Source organism: Giraffa tippelskirchi, chromosome 8 (assembly GCF_054371585.1).
Source record: "Giraffa tippelskirchi isolate mGirTip1 chromosome 8, T2T-mGirTip1v1.2.pri, whole genome shotgun sequence".
NCBI lineage: Eukaryota > Metazoa > Chordata > Mammalia > Artiodactyla > Giraffidae > Giraffa > Giraffa tippelskirchi.
In genome coordinates, this window is record NC_137282.1 from 84,241,057 (window position 1) to 84,256,075 (window position 15,019).

The 15,019-nt window shown below is 34.7% G+C and overlaps 1 protein-coding gene across 4 annotated transcripts in view; it reads right to left on the bottom strand.

The window, feature by feature from the left end:
* Positions 1-15,019, bottom strand: part of RICTOR (RPTOR independent companion of MTOR complex 2) — a 124,415-nt gene that overhangs the window by 67,932 nt on the left and 41,464 nt on the right. For all 4 annotated transcript variants that reach the window (XM_081519273.1, XM_081519274.1, XM_081519272.1 and 1 more), the window contains 2 exons: positions 4,916-4,980; positions 3,062-3,193 (listed from right to left, as the gene is read on the bottom strand). In XM_081519273.1, coding sequence (XP_081375399.1) covers positions 3,062-3,193; positions 4,916-4,980 — 197 coding nt within the window. The remainder of the gene's footprint in view (positions 1-3,061; positions 3,194-4,915; positions 4,981-15,019) is intronic.

Sequence of the window (15,019 nt, forward strand, 5' to 3'; positions counted from 1 at the left end):
CAGGACTATCCTGTGGGGTTACAAATATATATATAGAAATAAAAATGTAACATGATAAAAGACAGAGGGGAGGTTAATATGGTCAAACTGTAAGAGGTTCTGGCTGTAATAAAAGTGGTAAACCTTAATATACCAAGGATAAATGTAATCTCTAGGGCAACTGCTAAAGAAGAAAAGGCTTTAAAGCCAATACATTAATAGAAGAGGAAAAAAAAAATCTTGACTTTTTTTTCCCAAAGAAGCAAAAAAGGACACATGCAAGACCAAAGAATAAATGTGACAAGCAGAATATGAACAGCAAGATAGCAAAGTCAAATACATGTGAAAAATAATAGCAAGATGACAAACTCATAAACATATATAGTTACATTAGCTAAAGCCCATAGACCGTGCATATAAAAAAACACTAGACATAGTCTAAATACGCCAATCAAAAGACAAAAATGGTCAAACTAGATTTTTAAAAAATATGTATGATGTTAACAGGAGAGAAATTTAAACTTTTTAGAAAAAGAAAAACAAGTGAAAGGACAAAAAAGGATATATTGTGCAAATCCTAAATAAAAGAAATAAAAAGAAAGTTAGTATAGCTATCTTAGTATCAGATAAGAACACTCATAAAAGAAGTATTACTAGAAACAGACACATTTTGTAACTAACAATTAGCCCAATGGGAAGGTTTAACAATTCTAAATATGAATGCAATAAGAAAGCTTCAAAATATATAAAGAACTGACAGAGGAAGTAGAAAATCTGGATAGTATTATGCCAGTAAACAAACAAATAAAAAAAACTGACTTCATAATATTAAAACCTCCTTAAAAAAAAAACCACAGGCCCAGACAGATTCACTGGTGAATTCTACTGATCATGTACAGTAAAAAAAACAGTATATTAGAAAGTTCTTACAAAAATTCTTCCAGAGACTATAAGGAGAGAAATATTTCAAAAGTTGTTTTATAAACATACTCATGATACCAAGATCAAACAAGATTAGAAAAATGGAAAAAATAGGCCAATACCTCTCATAGGCATAATTGCAAACTTTTTTCCACAAACTATTAGCAAACCAAATACAATTAAAAATAAAATAAAAAGACAAAAAGAGCAAATGGTGTTTACCTCAGGAATGCAAACAAGGAACACAAAGAAATCCACTGAAAATCTACATTAACTATCATAAACAATGGCAAAAGCCAAACAATTTCAACTTGAGTTCAGGAGCAAAACACAGTTATCCAATTACCATTTCTAGCCAGTGCAATATTCTAACCAGTGCAATAAGGAGGGAAAGAAAAACATAAGAATTGTAAAGAAATAAACAAAATGGTCATCAATTGCAACTAATACTAATGTACATAGAAACTCTAATAAAATAACCTTAAAAACAATTAGAATTAAAAAATGAATTTAGCAAGATCACTGAGATAAGAACATACAAAACAAAACCCTACAATTATTTTTCTATATGTTAGCAGCAAGAACTATGAAAAAAAATTTTAATTACATTAACACTATCATGTAATAAATGCCTTAGGATAAACCTAACAAATATGTGCAAGATCTTTGCTAGAAAACTACAAAATGCTGAGAGAATTTAAAGTTCCAAATAAATAAACATTGAGGAGATTTGATATTAAAATGTCAATTCACCCCAAATTAATCTAGAGCTTCAATGCAATTACTATTAATACCTCAGAAAGTTTGACGGAAATGGACAAGTTGATTTTAAAATTCATGTGGAAATACAGAACTCAAAATAACCCAGAAACTTCTTTCCTCAAGGAGGACTTACACTAACAGATAACAACTTACTGTCAAGCTACAGACACTTAAAACTGGGAGGAAATAGAACAAGAACAGACAAAGAGGCCAAATAAAGAATATAGGGAAAGCAAAAATAGATCCATACTTATCAATTACCTGACTTACAACAAAAATGAAACTAATTTAGAACACAAAAGGAAAATCTTTTCACTAAATGCCTCTAATATTTATTGGATATTAATAAAAATGAATCATGACCTGACAATTATTTCAATATATAAGGAATAAACCCTTCAGAAGAGATCAGAGACCTCTCTTCCAAAGAAGACCAAACTCATTAACCATAAAATAAAAGACTGCTATATTGGATTTTATTAATTAAGAAGAGTAAGAAGACAAAGTAAACTGACTAGGAGAGGACATTCTCAATTAGTATACTCAAAAGGAACCATATCCAGAAGACATCAAGAACTCCTACACAAAAAGATAGACAATCCAATTTACAAATGAGCAAAAAAAAAAAATAGGATATCCAAACAGTCAACAGGCAAATGAAAGGGAAATGGAAATTAAAAGCACAATGAAACTCACAATGAAAACCACAGCAAAAAAAAAATATAATTAAAAACTGAAAATAGCAAATGCTGGTAAGAATATGGAGGGACTGGAACACTAAAGTATTTGTGATAGGAATGGAAATCAGTACAACCACTTTGGAAAACTGCACGGCAGTAATTATTACTAAAGTTAAATATACATAAAAACTTATCACCCAGCAATACCACTCCTACATATGTACCTAAAATAAATGACCGCACAATATCCACCAACAACTTGTGCAACAAAGTTCAGGGCAGCTTTATTCAAAATAGTCAAACACGGAAAACAACTAAGAAAAAAAAAAATCAACAGAATAAATAAATTATACTCTATTTATAACATGAAATACTACATGGAATTTTTTTTTTATTAACATGGATAAATCTCACAGATTAACATAAGGAAAGAAAAGAGTAACATACACTTCCAATTTATGATACTCAAAAATAAGAAAATCTAGTCTAAAATGAGAAGTCAGAGCAATGTTTACTACTGACTGGGGGGACACAAGAGAACTTGATTGGGATACTGAAAATGCTCCATATCTTATTTGGGATAATAGGGTACTTGGTTATACCTACCTGTAAAAATTACAGGCTTTACACTAAAAATCTGTATACTTTATGGTAGGTATGCTAAAACTTAATATATGATTTAAAAAACATATAAAAACAGAGGGCTCTAAGAAAATTACCTAGCTATTAAATAGTCCACTTTCAATTTTAGCACCTTCTGCAGAATACTGGAGTCTTGGATGAGATACCGAAGAGCTCGAAGCCCTGCTGCCCGCACTTCTTTTGCTTCATTCAATAAAGCTAACCGCAAGCTGTATGAAAACAAAAAGTCATGCTACATGAGTTTCAAATACACACAGAATTGTGGTATCAAATACTTCCTCAGCTGAAATAAGCAAAGCTACTTGTCATTTTACATATATAAAAATTATTCACTATAAGCCATGGCACTTTACTAATGTTGTTTTTTAATTTGTGCCTCTTTGGTATATTCCTACCTTTTGTAGTTTATAAAAACAAAAGGAAATTATATATGCCTTTTTCAGGCTGTGTCACATATGCCTCTACAATCTATTGCTCTCTATTCACCTATCTGTTTCACTTCTCTCAAAGAATCATTGGTTTAAACCAATAAATAAAAATGCTTTATAATGACAGTAGGAAGAGACTATTTATACCAATTTTAATTCCTAAGCATACCAAAAAGATGGCTATGAAACTGTAACACTGCCTTTCTTGGTAGGTTTGAGCAAATCAGGTTTGCCATAAGCACATGTTTTCTTAGGTGAGATGTAGAGATAATTATACAGGTTCTTCTTGCTCTTGGGAATAACATGAGAACTTTTACTGTGTGTTTAATTTAGAAGTTAAGACTGTAAAAGTCCAGGTATTTTTCAACATTAGTTTTGTTGTTTTTTTTTTTTATATTTAAGCATTTTTTTTTTATTTTAGAAATTTATTTATTTTAGTTGGGGGCTAATTACTTTACAATATTGTAATAGTTTTTGCCATACATTGACATGAATCAGCCATGGGTTTACATGTGTTCCCCTTCCTGGACCCCCCACCCACCTCCCTCCCCATCCCATCCCTCTGGTCATCCCATTGCCCCGGCCCTGAGCCCTTGTCTCATGCATCGAACATGGAATGGGGTGTTCTGTTTCACATATGATAATATACATGTTTCAATGCTATTCTCCCAGAACGTCCCACCCTCACCTTCTCCCTCAGAGTCCATAAGATTGTTCTATGCATCAGTGTCTCTTATTCTGTCTCGCATATAGGGTTATCGTTACCATCTGTCAAACTCCATATATATGCATTAGTATACTGTATTGTTGTTTTTCTTTCTGGCTTACTTCACTCTGTATAATGGGCTCCAGTTTCATCCATCTCAGTAGAACCGATTCAAATGTATTTTTTTTAATGGCTGAGTAATATTCCATTGTATATATGTACCACAGCTTCCTTATCCATTCGTCTGATGATGGACATCTAGGTTGCTTCCATGTCCTGGCTATTGTAAACAGTGCTGCGATGAACATTGGGGTACACGCGTCTCTTTCAATTCTGGTTTCCTCGGTGTGTATGCCCAGCAGTGGGATTGCTGGGTCATATGGCAGTTCTATTCCCAGTTTTTTAAGGAATCTCCACACTGTTCTCCATAGTGGCTGTACTAGTTTGCATTCCCACCAACAGTGTAAGAGGGTTCCCTTTTCTCCACACCCTCTCCAGCATTTATTGCTTGTAGACTTTTGGATAGCAGCCATTCTGACTGGTGTGAAATGATACCTCATTGTGGTTTTGATTTGCATTTGATTATTTGTATTTGAAAATTACAAAATACCAATAAGAATAGGATAACAGTTAAAAATGTTAAAAATGTTGGAGATCCTGAATTTTTCTAACATTCACACAACTGTTTCTATAAAATCAATACAAGGTGTTACAGTAACCTATTTTTAGTTTAAAATTACTAAAACTGAAATACTAAAATTCAGAAGGTATGAAGAAGGGAACTGAACTATACTTACCAAATTATGATATCCTCATAGTTAAAACCCAGTTTTTCTTCACTGTGGCCAATATCACAAAGCAGCTGTCAGGAAAACAAAATAAGTGTACAAAAATGCATTATGCTTTTGCCTATGTACATTACTTTTTCAGACAGGAAAGACCTTTGTCTTTAATAAAATTTTGAAAAATATATGATTCCACTGTCAAAATATGAATATTTATGTCTATCATCTAATTGTTTTTCTGACTTGACAGTTCTAGATTTCATGACTTTGTTTTAAAACTAAACAATTATTTTTTATTACTCTTTTCCCTCTTTCATACTTCTACTGTTTTTAAAACTATTCTTTCAGGGGTTACCACTGAGATTACAACATGCATTTTTTGAAATTACTACAGTCTAACAGAAATTACTACTTTACCATGTCCTCAATAATAAGACTCTTTAAACACTTCATTTCCATGTATTCCTCTCACCTTTCCCTTTGTTTTTGCTTTTTCTACCTATCTTTTAAGCCCTATAAAGTTACTTTTGTTTTTAGTTAGTTCAATTATCAATTTATTTTTACTCTCAAATTCACACCATTTCCATTATTCTTTACTCCAGTGATACCTTTATGGGGTATTCTCTCTTCTCCCTAAAGAACTCTCAGTTCATTGTTGTTGATCTGTTTTACTGGTGTCTTCATTTGTTTTATAGTCAAGGTTGCTGGTAACGAATTCAAAACAATTTCAAGATGGCTTCCACCGTTTGTTGGGAAGTCTGATATCAGTCTTACTATTGGCTCCTAAGAAGGTCATATTCTTTTTTTTCAGACTCCATTCAAGATATTGTTCTCTATCTTTGGTTTTCGCATTTTAACTGTTCAAGTGTGGTTTTATCTGTATCCCTGCTTAGGGAAAACATAAATTTCCGAATCTCTAGGTTGATATATTTTACCAATTTTAAAAAAACTCTGCATATCTTCAAAATTACTTTTGGCCAATTCTCTTTCCCCTTTTTCTGACTATTCAAATGTTTGATCTTTTTCGTATAGCACAAATCTCAAAGCCTTCTTTTTCTGTTTCCTCCTTTATCTTTTATTTCTGTCCTTTAGCTGGGTATTTTCTATTCTCTTGTCTTCTGATATGTCCAGTCTTCTATTATTCCTATCCAGTGAGTTTTTAACTTGACATAATGTGTTTCCATTTACTTTGTACACATCCAATATCATAATAAAAATCATTTTTCACCTATTCTCTCCAGTTTCCTCTATGTTCTGGATATATTAACCACATTTTAAATATTTAAAGTGTTTATAATCTAAATGGATATGAATGATGTAGATAATCTCTGAGTCTGTTTTTATTATTTGGTTTTCCTTTTGTTCTGGTCATGCAGTCTTGTCTTGGTGAATTCTATAATCTATGTACATAAAAACTTGCATAGATTCCTGATGACATCTTTCTCCACAAGGGGTTCACCCTTCTCTCTCTTCGTGAGGCCAATGGACAATGGCAAGTCCAGATTAGGCTGCTGCCCTGGTAAGACCGAGTCAATTCCTGGTTTTTCCTTTCATCCCCTCCTTCCCCCAGGTTTCAACTGAAAGCTTGTTGTTCATGAGACCAATCTCAAGAGAATGATACATCTCATTTTTGCTTTACAAAAACATTAGGAGCTCTACCCTGATTTTCAAAGGATTTCTACTAAGGATTTTAAGTTTCCCATCCCAGGCTTCAGCAAATGTACTGAGGAAAGGATCTTCTTTACTTGATTTCCATAGGTCTCCACAAAAGCTCTGTGCTGTTTTCTCCATTTTTCAGCAATAGTACTCCTGGGACTAAAGTATGAATTTTTAGCTTCCTGTCCACATGCCACATTAGTCAGTACTTCCCAGGTAAATACTGTTGGAGAAGTTAGCTCATTTCCACAAGATTCTTCTCTGAAGTCTTGGTTACTATACCACTTACAGTCTGAGTAATTGCCTGATGCCTTCACACAGGGTCTCCTTGTTTTTGACCCAGTCTGTTTTGAAAATTTATGTAAAAGCTATATGCATGCATGCTAAGTCACTTCAATCATATCCAACTCTTTGCAACCCTATGGATTGTAGGCTGCCAGGCTCCTCTGTCCATGGGTTTTTCCAGGCAAGAATACTGGAGTGGGTTGCCATTTTCTTCTCCCGGGGATCTTCCCTAGCCAGGGATGGAACCCGTGTCTCTTACATCTCCTGCATTGGCAAGCAGATTCTTTACCATCAGTGCCACCTGGGAAGTCCCATAAAGTTTCTCAAGTTATTTACTGGATCTAACTGAAAAGAATTAAAAAGAAAATCAATCATTCAAGTAATGTGAAGTATCAGAAGGGTTTTCAAGTGCTACTATTAATCTTCCTAAGTATGAAGTTACAAGGACTTCCCTGGTGGCTCAGATGGTAAAGAATCTGCCTGTAATTCAGGAGACCCGGGTTTGATCCCTTGGTAGGGAAGATCCGCCAGGAGACGGGAATGGCAACTCACTCCAGTATTGTGGCTGGAGAACTCCATGGACAGAGGCACCTGACATGCTACAGTCCATAGGGTCACAAAGAGTCAGACACAACTGAGCGACTAACACACACACACACACGAAGTTACAAACATCTTATTTAACCACACAGAAAAAACCAAAGTGACCAGCACAACTGCCTCTGGGAAAAGCACAATACTGTAGCAAAAAAACCGTAATGATATAAATTCACTATTCTACTGGTAGGATCCTTGTAAAATTTCCTGTCCAATTTCTTCTTCAGAGACAAAAAAAACAAAAACAAAAAGAGATTTGAAAATAGAACAGGCCCTGATCCAGAAAGAGGGGAGCATGGTGAAGAACAGAGAATAGATTATGTGTCCACAGGGCCACTGCGATGTGGTCCTGGCTTTCTGAGTCTGGGTGGCAGCCACGTGGCCCCCAGACTCAATCCGGAGATCCAGGGCCCATCCACTTCTGTTCCACACTGCCTCCCACTGCCCAGCTGCTGGGGGCTTCCCTTCTCATCACCCCTGGTGGCTGTCTGCATCAAGACTCCCTGGAGAGCCAGCACCTGTGTCTACAGAGGGAAGCATCAGGTGGATGTGCCAGGCAAGGCATTCAAAGGAACCCTGGCTTTGGGGAGGCAGTTCTGGGAGCCCAGGTCTACTGGCTCTAGGCCAGGAAGCCTCGAACTTTGGCCTGCTTGGTCAGGATGCATGTCCTCTCTCCAGGAGATGTGGCCTTGGAGCCGTGTGCAGAGCTAGAGTGCCTGGGTGTGTCTGCTTCTGCAGGCAAGATTGTCCTAAGAGTGCCTACTCTTGTAGATAGCTCTGTGGTTTCAGAGGTGTACCCAGGTGGCGCTAGTGGTAAAAAACCTGCCTGCCAATACAAGAGGCATAAAAGACGGGGGTTTGATCCCTGGATGGGGAAGATCTCCTGGAGGAGGAAATGGCAACCCACTCCAGTATTCTTGTCTGAAGAATCCATGGACAGAGGAGCCTGGAAAGCTAAAGTCCATAGGGTCACAGAATCTGACACGACTGAAGTGACAACAAACAGGGGATCAGTTCAGTTCAGTTGCTCAGTCGTGTCCGATTCTTTGCGACCCCATGAACCGCAGCACGCCAGGCTCCTCTGTCCATGGGATTTTCCAAGCAAGAATACTGGAGTGGGCTGCCATTCCCTCCAAGGGATCTTCCCAACCCAGGGATCGAACCCACCTCTCTTACGTCTCCTGCGTTAACAGGTGCGTTCTTTACCACTAGCGCCATCTGGGAAGACTGGAAACACAAAGAACAACCTGCATAATGTATCAATGAGTTATGGAAAATATTCTTAAAAATATACATTTCTTAGAAAAAAGGTATATACTTTTTTTAAGAAGACTACACATCACCATTTTAACATCAAACAAGAAAGTACAATCATAGGTGATTTATTTTTCTTTCTGTGCTTTTCTGTATTTTATAAATGTTTACAATGATTATCTATTACTTACATAACCTAAGAAGCATTATATATACAGTATATATTCATAAATAGTAACAGAAGTAGCATTTATTGACTATTAATCATGTCAATCCTAGAAAGTAAGTAATATTTTGATAATAAAGACAACTGAGACTAGAGATGGTAATAAGACTTCCAAACACCATGAAACTGTTATTAAATGGTAAAGCCAGAAATGAAACCAAACCAGGCTCAGTCCAGAGCCCACTGAAATGTGACTCTACTTTTGTATTAAAATTATTTACATATGCAAAGCAAAAACAAACACAAAAAAACAAACAAAAATTTACATGGGCGAGGCGGTGGATTTAAAAACAGAATAACTGAACATTATCATTTCCCCAGCCTCAAAAATGGTATGAATCAAGAATCTGGAGAACCATACTCTTAGCTATAAACACACCAAATGAATAAGTGAATTTATTATATTTTTCTAGAACAGCTAGCGAAAAACACACATACAAATACTGCCCATTTCAAAGGATTATCAAACACACAAAAAGACTGCATTACTTAAAGACTTAAAGACAAAAAGACTTAAAATTGCATTTCTAGAAATATGGAGTATTCGAGATTTCACACATATTTTAGATTACTATCACTGTCACTGTATGGTACCATATATTAATAAAAAAGAAAATTAAAAGGACACCTTATCATGGTGTTATCACTTAAGATTTTGGATATGTTGTAATTCATAAACTTAATAGAAAAATGAAACTCAGAATCTGTTATTAAAACATAAAACTTTGCGCTTCTAAAATTGGAAAAACGTTAGTTTCATAAAACAACTCCATTTCTAAAAAGGCAGTGTTTCCATTCTTCCGCTACATCATGTTAATAAAATGAAATGCTTTGAAACTCAAAAATAAAGTATAAAAAATCGTATCTGGTCAAGACTTAGTTTCTCACCTAAGTATGTACTTGGTTCTCCTTTCCTGCATTTTCTTTTTCACACTTACTAGATATCCTTGCAGAAAACTATAGACTCAGAGAAACATAATTTCAAAATCATCCCCCTTCTCAAACCACAAAATGTATGACTGTTCACTATTTAACATTTGCTAGAATTAGCACTTTTGAAAAGTGAAAAAAAAATTCTAAGTTATTATTATGATTTCCAAAAAGCACACAAAATTTGGGAATTATTTAGAAAGGAGTTTCATTTTCTGCTACCTAATATAAATGTATTTATACTGAAAGAAATGTTTCTGAGAAAAATGTCCACTCAGCTGGAAAATGGAAAATCACAAGTAACTAAAAACAGTTTACAGTGAAACGTATTTGTCATAATTATCTGCCTATTCTCCAGGGATAGTAACAGATATTAAGGGTATCCTTTCAACAGTGGCTAAATTGTGCTTTCATATTGTTTGAAGAGGAACTAAAGAGACTCCTGATGAGGGTGAAAAAGGAGAATGGAAAAGCTGGGTTGAAACTCAACGTTAAAAAAAATAGTATCATGGCATCCAGTCCCATCACTTCATAGCAAACAGAAGGGGAAAAAGTGTAAACAGTGACAGATTTTATTTTCTTGGGCTCCAAAACCACTGTGGAAGGTGACTGCAGCCATGAAATTAAAAGACGCTTGCTCCTTGGAAGGAAAGCTATGACAAACCTAAACAGCACATTAAAAAGTACAGATATCACTTGGCTGCAAAAGGTCCATACAGTCAAAGTTTTGATTTTTCCAGTAGTCATGTACAGATATGAGAGCTGGACCATAAAGAAGCCTAAGCGTCAAAGAACTGATGCTTTGGAATTATGCTGGAGAAGACTCCAGAGTCCCCTGGACAGCAAGGAGATCAAACCAGACAATCCTAAAGGAAATCAACCCTGAATATTCACTGAAGGACTGAAGCTGAAGCTGAAGCTCCAATACTTTGGCCACCTGATGTGAAGGGCTAACTCAACAGAAAAGACTCTTAGGCTTGAAAAGACTGAAAGCAAAAGGAAAAGGAGGAAGAAGAGGATGAGATAGTTAGACATCATCAACCACTCAATGGTCATGAATTTGAGCACACTCCAGGAGACAGTGGAGGACAGAGGAGCCTGGGCTACACTGTCCACAGGGTCACAGAGAGTTTGACACAACTTAGCCACTGAACAACAATTGTTTCCAGATATACAGAAGAGGTCTTAGTAATCACTTAATGAAAATATCCCTTTTGAATTAAAATTATCCCAAGAAGAGACTAAACTTTCTATATGTAAATAATTCACATATATCAGGAGTAAGAAATTAGAGATGACACTGATTAAGATTCTATATTTTCCACTATGAAAGAAACATTACACTTTTACTTTTAATCACCAGGAGTTCATCTATTGTTAAGTTTCAAAATATTAGGAATAACTTATTTTAATAAAAAAATTTTATAGTGATATACTCTCTTACCAATCACTTCCCAATTTAAATAAACAAATCTTACAAATCAAACCCTTTTACTTTTTTTAAACTCTAGCAAAGAGGTGGGCAGAAATAGCAAGAACACTGAATTGGTAAATTTCAATAACAGGAATCTCATCCTGCCTCAACTACTGACTGAATTACTAATTAACCTTCAATCATTAAGTAACAAATTTTTTCCATTCTATCTTAGCTATTATTGGTAACTTCCCTTCTCCTGTGTAAAATATTAAAATGTAACAATGCCTGCCCTATTACATAGGTTTGTTAATAGTAAGAATAAATTACTGTTTAGAAATCATTGAAAAATCTTTCAAAATATAAGAATTAGCAACTTAATAGTCACTTAAAATCCTAAATTATTAGACATCAGACATTTCATTGGTGTTCTGTCTTTCCCACCCCATGTGTTTTTATGACTATCAGTCACAAAATACCTAGTTTAATATCACTAAATAGGATCAGAGTTCAGGCAGAAGTTGTAAGAGAAAGCTAATCTCTTCTTATTGAAAGCTGTTATCTTAGTCATATGGAAAGTGTTTGAGAATGAAACTAACCCAAAAGAAAAGAGCTGAGCAATGGAACAAGAGAATGCAATTAACATTTTTTCAACCCCTAGGTCATTCCACCTGAAATTAAGATTTTACTTTTGGCCTTGCTCATCATGAAAGCAAATAACTTCCAGTTGAATTAGGTTTGTTAAATTTGTTACTTATACATAAACTTAAGCATTCAATACCATATGAAATTCACAACTATTTCATGAGCGTTAACTATTACATTTTTTAATATAAACAAAAATATTGCTACATGATATCTTATATCTAAATGGGGTATGGGATTTCCCTGGTCCAGTGGTTAAGACTCCACGCATTAACTGCAGGGGGCACTGGTTCAATCCCTGGTCAAGGAACTAAGATTCCATATGCCACATGGCGCATACAAAAAATAAATGAATGAATGAATGAGGTAAAGATTTCGATAACATGTCACTGGTATAGTGAAGGACAGGGGAGCCTGTCGTGCTGTAATCCATGAGGTCTCAAAAGAATCAGACATGACTTAGCGACTGAACAACAACACTGGTATATTCTGCTTAATAAAATCCATGGGCAACATCAGTCAATCTATTTGTTATCCTTAACTCACAGAACTTCCTTACAAAGTAAGTATTTCTGACAAATACTAAAATATTCCACAATATCAACAATATTATATTTTGACAGAGTTAGAAGTCTAAAACCATCTCTAGGTAATAAAAATGCCTGAGATGCTTATTAAAATTATTAACTTTAAAAAACATGATGATTAGCTAGAACTGGACAGTTAAATGCTATGACCATTTTACTTATAGGGCTTCGAGGGTTAACTGAACAGATCTCCTAAAGAAACAGAGAGTAACCCAAACTTTAAAAAATCTTGCCACAAATTAAAATTCTACAACATAGTCTTTTTAGAGAGTAATTTATAAGTAGATTTTAAAATAAAAGTACAAATGCTCTTGGCTAAATAATCACTTTTAAAATTCTATTCTCCATAAAACAGTAAAATGCAAAAAGAAGTAGGGAATACTTACATTTTCTAATGATGAAATGATTAAATAAATTACGGTGTATGTATTATGCACGTGTATGTATATTTGGATGCATATACATATATATGGATGGATAGATATGCACACACACATCTATCAACACACATATGCAGTTACAAAAAAGTAGTGGATCTACATTTATAGAAAAAGAAAGGGCTCATGATATCCTGGGAAGTGGAAAAAACACAAACCACAAATCTCAAGATCTCATTTAAAAAAACCCTTGTGTACACATATAATAAATGTTAAATAAACTGAGCATTATATCCGACATTTCTAGTTTAGCTTAATTCTTACAACACAATAAAATATACACACATACACATTTTTAATTACGCCAAAGAAGAATAAGAATAAACACCTTCTAGTGGTAACCTCTGAGAAATGGTCCTTTTGTCGGGGTGAGGAGGTGGATGGGAAAGAGATGTGAGACAGGACTTTCACTTTTTACTGTATATTGTTTAATACCACTATAATTTTTACATTTATATAATTTTGAAGCTTTTTTAAACAGAACAAAATAAAGATTCCTCTGGAGCTTTTCATATATGAGATTAAATATAGAAAAAGAGTTAAAATGTAAAAGAGCTAAAATATTTTCACCTTTAAAAACAGGTCTTTAGATTATCAGCATGTTGTCAGTTTTAAAAATAGAATGCTAAGATTATTTTCATCAGCAGCCTGTTATACACAATACTTTAGTGAAATGATGTCAGAAGGCAAGCATGGATGTGTGACATTCACGTGGTCCTAGGATCACATCACTGGCACCCTCTCTTCATACCTTAAAAGGAGGTTTAATTCTGGAGATAAAGCCTACCCTCTACAACATTTCAGCCCCACTGATCTACTAAATTAACTTAATCCTAACAGGCATGCTATACTTAATAACAAAACAAATGCTAATACAACAGAAAACTCTTATTCCAAACTGCAAAATCATTCCAGTGTAATACCTTTAATTAAACACTTGCAATGTGCAAAGATTTGGGGAAGAGAGGGATATAAGAGTAAAAAAATAAATACTACATATTTCTTGTGCTTAATAAACTCAGTTTAATAAGACAGCAACACAATAAATAGTAATGATAACAAAAAAACATAAAATTTATTAGACATGTATAACCTATTATAAGAACACAATGAAGGGTGACCAACTAATTCCAGTCTAACTAGTCTCCTGGAATCATAACCCTTTTTCTTATTTTCTTATTCTGCAGAGCTATTCTTAGAGACTTCTAAGAACTTCCAAATATTACACTGTAAGTTAATGAACTTGTACAAAAAAAACACCAACCAACTCTGTAAATATTTTTTAACCTAGCTCAAACAAAACGGAATTCAAAGACATATTTTATTATGATTTAAATTCAATAAGCGTTTATTCTGTGCTCAGTATTTGGAGAAATTTTATAATAAAACCTACAGACATTTATTTACAGCACTGGCTCTTAAGTGAGATGATTCTGTCCCCTAGGAAACATTTGGCAATGCTTGGAGACATTTTTGCTTGTGACAACTGGTGGAGGTGTGCTACAGGCATCTAGTTGGTAGAGGCCAGGGGTGCTGCTAACGACACTACAATGAACAAGACAGCTTCCCCAAACAAATAATTATCTGGCCCAATAAGTCGATGTTGCTCAAGTTGAAAAACTGTTACAGTAACAACTTACCAATCTCCAACTCAAGCTATTAAACAGACTCACCTTTTTACAGTCAACAAAAATTCCTTAAAAGTAGCAAAAAAAAGAAAAAGAAAACAAAAATCCTAGGTTGTAAAGCATTATCTGGTATGGAGTACACATTATGTGCCAAGCACTGTATTGGGACCTTGCCTCTAACTGCAGCAAAACTATCTCTGAGTAAAGAAATCTGTTCAAGACTGCCTTGCTAGTTAGGGTCAGAGATGGGCTATTAAGACCTCACTCACTTGATCTGAAGCTCATACTTTTCTCACTGTTATCACCAGGCAGCCAAAGCAGATTTGACCAAGTCTCATGTTTATGGACTTTACTAATGGAACAGCCTCTCACACCCTGACCCAATGGTTAGGCTTTCATATTCCAAAAAAACTCTTGTAAGTTTGCTTATCTGATTGTTAAATCCATAAATAATTTA